Source organism: Diospyros lotus, chromosome 1 (genome assembly GCF_014633365.1).
Source record: "Diospyros lotus cultivar Yz01 chromosome 1, ASM1463336v1, whole genome shotgun sequence".
NCBI classification, from domain to species: domain Eukaryota; kingdom Viridiplantae; phylum Streptophyta; class Magnoliopsida; order Ericales; family Ebenaceae; genus Diospyros; species Diospyros lotus.
The window spans coordinates 44,418,273-44,422,304 of NC_068338.1; the positions used below are offsets into that span (position 1 = coordinate 44,418,273).

The 4,032-nt window shown below is 41.8% G+C and overlaps 1 protein-coding gene across 1 annotated transcript; it reads right to left on the reverse strand.

The window, feature by feature from the left end:
- Window positions 1-545: 545 nt before the first annotated feature.
- On the reverse strand, window positions 546-3,830 carry LOC127796701 (uncharacterized). The gene is made up of 3 exons (XM_052329006.1): window positions 3,145-3,830; window positions 2,655-3,053; window positions 546-1,357 (listed from the first exon to the last, which is right to left on the reverse strand). The coding sequence occupies exons 1-3, from the start codon at window positions 3,466-3,468 to the stop codon at window positions 731-733; spliced, it is 1,350 nt and encodes a 449-aa protein (XP_052184966.1). The 5' UTR covers window positions 3,469-3,830; the 3' UTR covers window positions 546-730.
- Window positions 3,831-4,032: the final 202 nt, after the last annotated feature.

Here is a 4,032-nt window from a genome sequence, read left to right on the forward strand (position 1 = left end):
TCAATTGCTTGGAAAATCGGGGCTCCTCCTCCAAGAAAAATGGTTTCCGTGATTTGAAAAAAAAAATAATCACATGACAAGAAATTAGAAAATAGGTTGCTTAGAAAATTTTGTCCGTCAAACATTACATAAGTGTAAAATTCTGTGGAAAAAATGTCCCTTTCCCAAGAAAAAAATGGCTATAAAAGGGCCCTTACAATTGAATTTCAAACCCTATCTTACAGTCATAATTGCTTAACAACTGTAATCAACTTCCAAGGCAAAAAGAACCTTAAATTGAAATCACCAACACAGGAAACCTACAATTTCATCGAATGCAATTTCAGCCATGATTTAGGGTGACATTTGAGGGATGTAACATCTTTATTAAAAGTTAAATATTGTTAGATAAGTAATAATAAAAAAATATATAATTATATAACTAATTATGAATAAATGCAACGGATAAAGAAATATAATCAACTTACACCCAAACTACCCTTGAGGTTAGATGAGGGATAATCAAATCAAGTGGTGTGAAATGAGAAAGTTAACAATTTCATTCATTTAGAAATTGTAATTTCATTTATAAAAAGATTTGTAGATTTGCTGGTACTTAGTGTCTTATAATGAGCAAAGAGGCACAGCAAACTGGATGCTTAATTAGCACTACCACCTGTGTGCCTCAGTTACTAACTAAACGCTATATGTATGTACAAAGAAATTCGAAGAATAATAATTAATCAATAATTTACATTACTTGATGATTTTCGACTCTTCGATCCGTATCATCAATAGCCACCACCTTCGAAACTCCAACCTTGCCAGCCGCCGCCGGAACCCTGCCGAACGGCCAGCGCACACTAACGCCGGTCGCTGCCACCCCACAGCCTTCCTCCTCCTTCTTCAGGTCCCCCGGAGGCAAGAAACAGTCCATCGACAGGCCTTTGATGTTGAAATCGACCTCCTCGATTGACCAGACCTCTTCCATTTCAGTCTTCGACTGGCTTTCGGAGCTCTCCCCGTACCTAAACAGCGAAACAGCGGTTCTGCCTCTGTGAGCGATCACGACGCCGTCGATGGCCCTGTAGTCTTGGATCTGCGACTCCATGGAGGTTTCCCAGAAGACGCTGTCGCTTCCGGCGGCTTTGATCCGGAGGAGGTGCGAGTCTTCGAGCTGGACGAGGAGGCCGGTTCGCTGGCTGAAGTAGCCCCAGACTGTGTGGCCGATGATCTCCACGTTGCTGCTGCTTCTGGCTCTGAGAGTCGATGTCTCCGCTTCGAGCTTCAGCACGAAGCAGTCTTCCCCGTTGACGATTTTCTCGCCGATGCAGACTGAGTTGCTGAACAAATTGGCAGTAGTCCTCGGATCAAGACCCTGTTTGAGTCAGATCAAATATTGAGTTTTTTGTTCGCTATTATTTATTAATAAATGAAAATCAAGGACGCATGCATGCGCAACGAAGATTTTCAACATAATTGATGTTAATTATCTTCCTTTACTATTATATATAACTTTTTTCACATATGAATAATATTAGAATTTGTCGCCTATATGGATCAAGATCCACTTCAATAGTTTCAATGAAAAATTTAGAGAAAAATTATGAAAAAAAAAATTAAAAGGAAATCCTAAGAGAAAAAAATTTGAGATAAATGAATTCATCTAATGAATATGCATCGATTCAATCATGAAGCTCACAAAAGGGACAAAACAGAGGAGAGAGTCACAATGAGCCTAAGAGATCCTCTCAAGAGAATGGTGTGTTTGAGAGACTCTCTCAGTTAACTCATGACAAAAGAAATGTCTAATTAATTTAGATGCAAACGAGTAACTGTAATTTTAAGTGTCGGAGTGTTTGGACAGAAAAAACGATACACCCTCTAATTGTTATTTTTTATTGCATAAGCATAAAGTTTAAATATGAATCTCTTAGCATAAATTTTATTATTATATTTAAACAATAATATAATTTAACCTCATTATTCTAGCAAGCATTTCACGGTCATAAAAGAGTTATGTGCAAATATAATTCTCTTTCAACCTTTTAAAAATAAAATAAAAAAATTGAATCTTACGAAGTAAAAAGAACAGAATTTGATGGGTTTACCATGCTCAAAAAAATTAGGAAAGTGGCACAGCTAGGCGATAAGTTTTGAGGATGAGGGAGACGTGTGAACTGAATCTATGCAAGGTACAATTGAACCAACCGTGAAGATGACTAGAATCTATGGTGGGAGTGGAGAGAGATAAGAACTGTTCAATAGTGAACTCTCTCCTAAACTGGGCAGCATCAGGACCACGCAGCATTTGGACAAAAGCCACGGGCTGAGCTGCTTGTGTGCAACGCACTCTCTGATGACTATGCCAATTCAATTAGTCCCTTGTCCTTTTCCTAAATTTCGATCCCAACTGAAACCCACAACCCTGTGTCCATCCCTAACATGAGAAAACAAGGAATTGAAGACGATGTCTTTACACATTTCCGATTCATTTTATTGGGTTGTTTAAGTAGTGTTACACTCTACACATTGGTCGTTTGGAATTTAAACTTTAAAATTCATTGTATGGATATATATATATATACATGTAATTAAAAAAAGAAAAAGCATTTGATTTTTGATTACGAACACAAAAAATATATAGAAGAATTTAAAATGAAAAAAAAAATTACCTGAAGTGAACGGCGAAGAGGTCTGGGCGGACCACGAGAGGCGTGAGAATGGTGCCAAGGGGTCTGGCGCCATGCCACCTTACCGTCGCTGCCGGCGCTGATCTTGCAGCCGGAAACCACCAACTCCAGGCACCAAAGCTCCGGCCTTTTCTGCCACAGCACGAAGCCTCCCACCTCTCCGCGGCCATGCCGGATTCCCTTGATCTTCATCACCTTCCCACCACCGCCACCACCCAACCCGTTGCATCCCAAGCTGGTCAACCCATCTCCGGCGACAAACTCGGACACCCCCATCTTCACCTTCCCCACAGCGTACATGCTATCAATCGCGTTCAGCGCCTTCTCTCCCCCCGTCGCCGCTATATACTGCTGCACAATGTACTTCGCCATCGAAGCCTCCTACAACACAAGACACAAAATTTATTGTAATTCGATCTCAATCCCTACGTCCATATTGTAATGGAATAATCCAATAACTATCAATACTTACAATGGCATGGTCCTTGACGTTTGGCTTGGTGGGGCTGGCGGAGGAGATGGGAAGAGGGACGAGAGGAGCCCCGACGACTCCGAGCAGAAGCTGGATCTCGGCACTGCGGCTGCCGCCTAAAACGGGGGAAGGCTGCGGCGGCAGAGACTTATGCTCGGCCGGATTGATATACGGCTTAACCCAGGATTTCATATTATGCCAGCCGGATCTGGGGTAGCCGCCGTTCTTGATTGGGTTGGAACCGAACATCTCCTCCGGGATCGGCACTTCCAGCACCGTCTCCAGCCCGTCCTCTCCCTCCAGGCTCGGCCACAGCGTCCTCATCACTAATTAATTTTCTATCTCAAAGGCTGCCGATGGATCGAGAAAGCTAGGGATCGAATCGATCGGAAAGAAAATGTCTCAGAAAATTAATGAAGCTTAGGATATGTCAATGGGTTTTGGGTTGAGCTTTCACTGGATTCGAGAGAAAGGTATAAGTCGCAGTGTATACTAAAACTGGTGAAGATGACCAACCGACCGGCGGCCGTTGCAACGTGCTGTTCTTTGTCTTTGTTGTCGTGGCTGCACGCTCTCTCTCTCTGTCTCTCTGGTTTGAATATTTGGATTGGCTCTGAATTCTGAATGTAAGGCTAGAAATTTCTAGGTGTAGTGTGGACATATTAATCTCAAAACTTTTTTGTTGGCGGGGGGGTTTGGTGGGGGATGGTAAGACTATTTTATTATTATAATATTGAAAACTTTAATGTTAAACGACTCGAAGGCATGTTCCAACATCAAGTTAGGCTTTTTTCTCAGCTTTAATTAACATTGCAAAGAGTCGGCGTACTTGTGCCGATGTGTCAAGCAAACATCAAGCCGACATCTTCTCTTTCAAATTTAAGAACT

Coding starts and splice junctions, on each gene's coding strand:
- LOC127796701 (XM_052329006.1), bottom strand. CDS start 3,468: ATGAGGACGCTGTGGCCGAGCCTGGAGGGAGAGGACGGGCTGGAGACG. Junction 3,054..3,144: donor ACGTCAAGGACCATGCCATT/GTAAGTATTGAT, acceptor CTTGTGTTGTAG/GAGGCTTCGATGGCGAAGTA. Junction 1,358..2,654: donor CTCTTCGCCGTTCACTTCAG/GTAATTTTTTTT, acceptor TGACTCAAACAG/GGTCTTGATCCGAGGACTAC.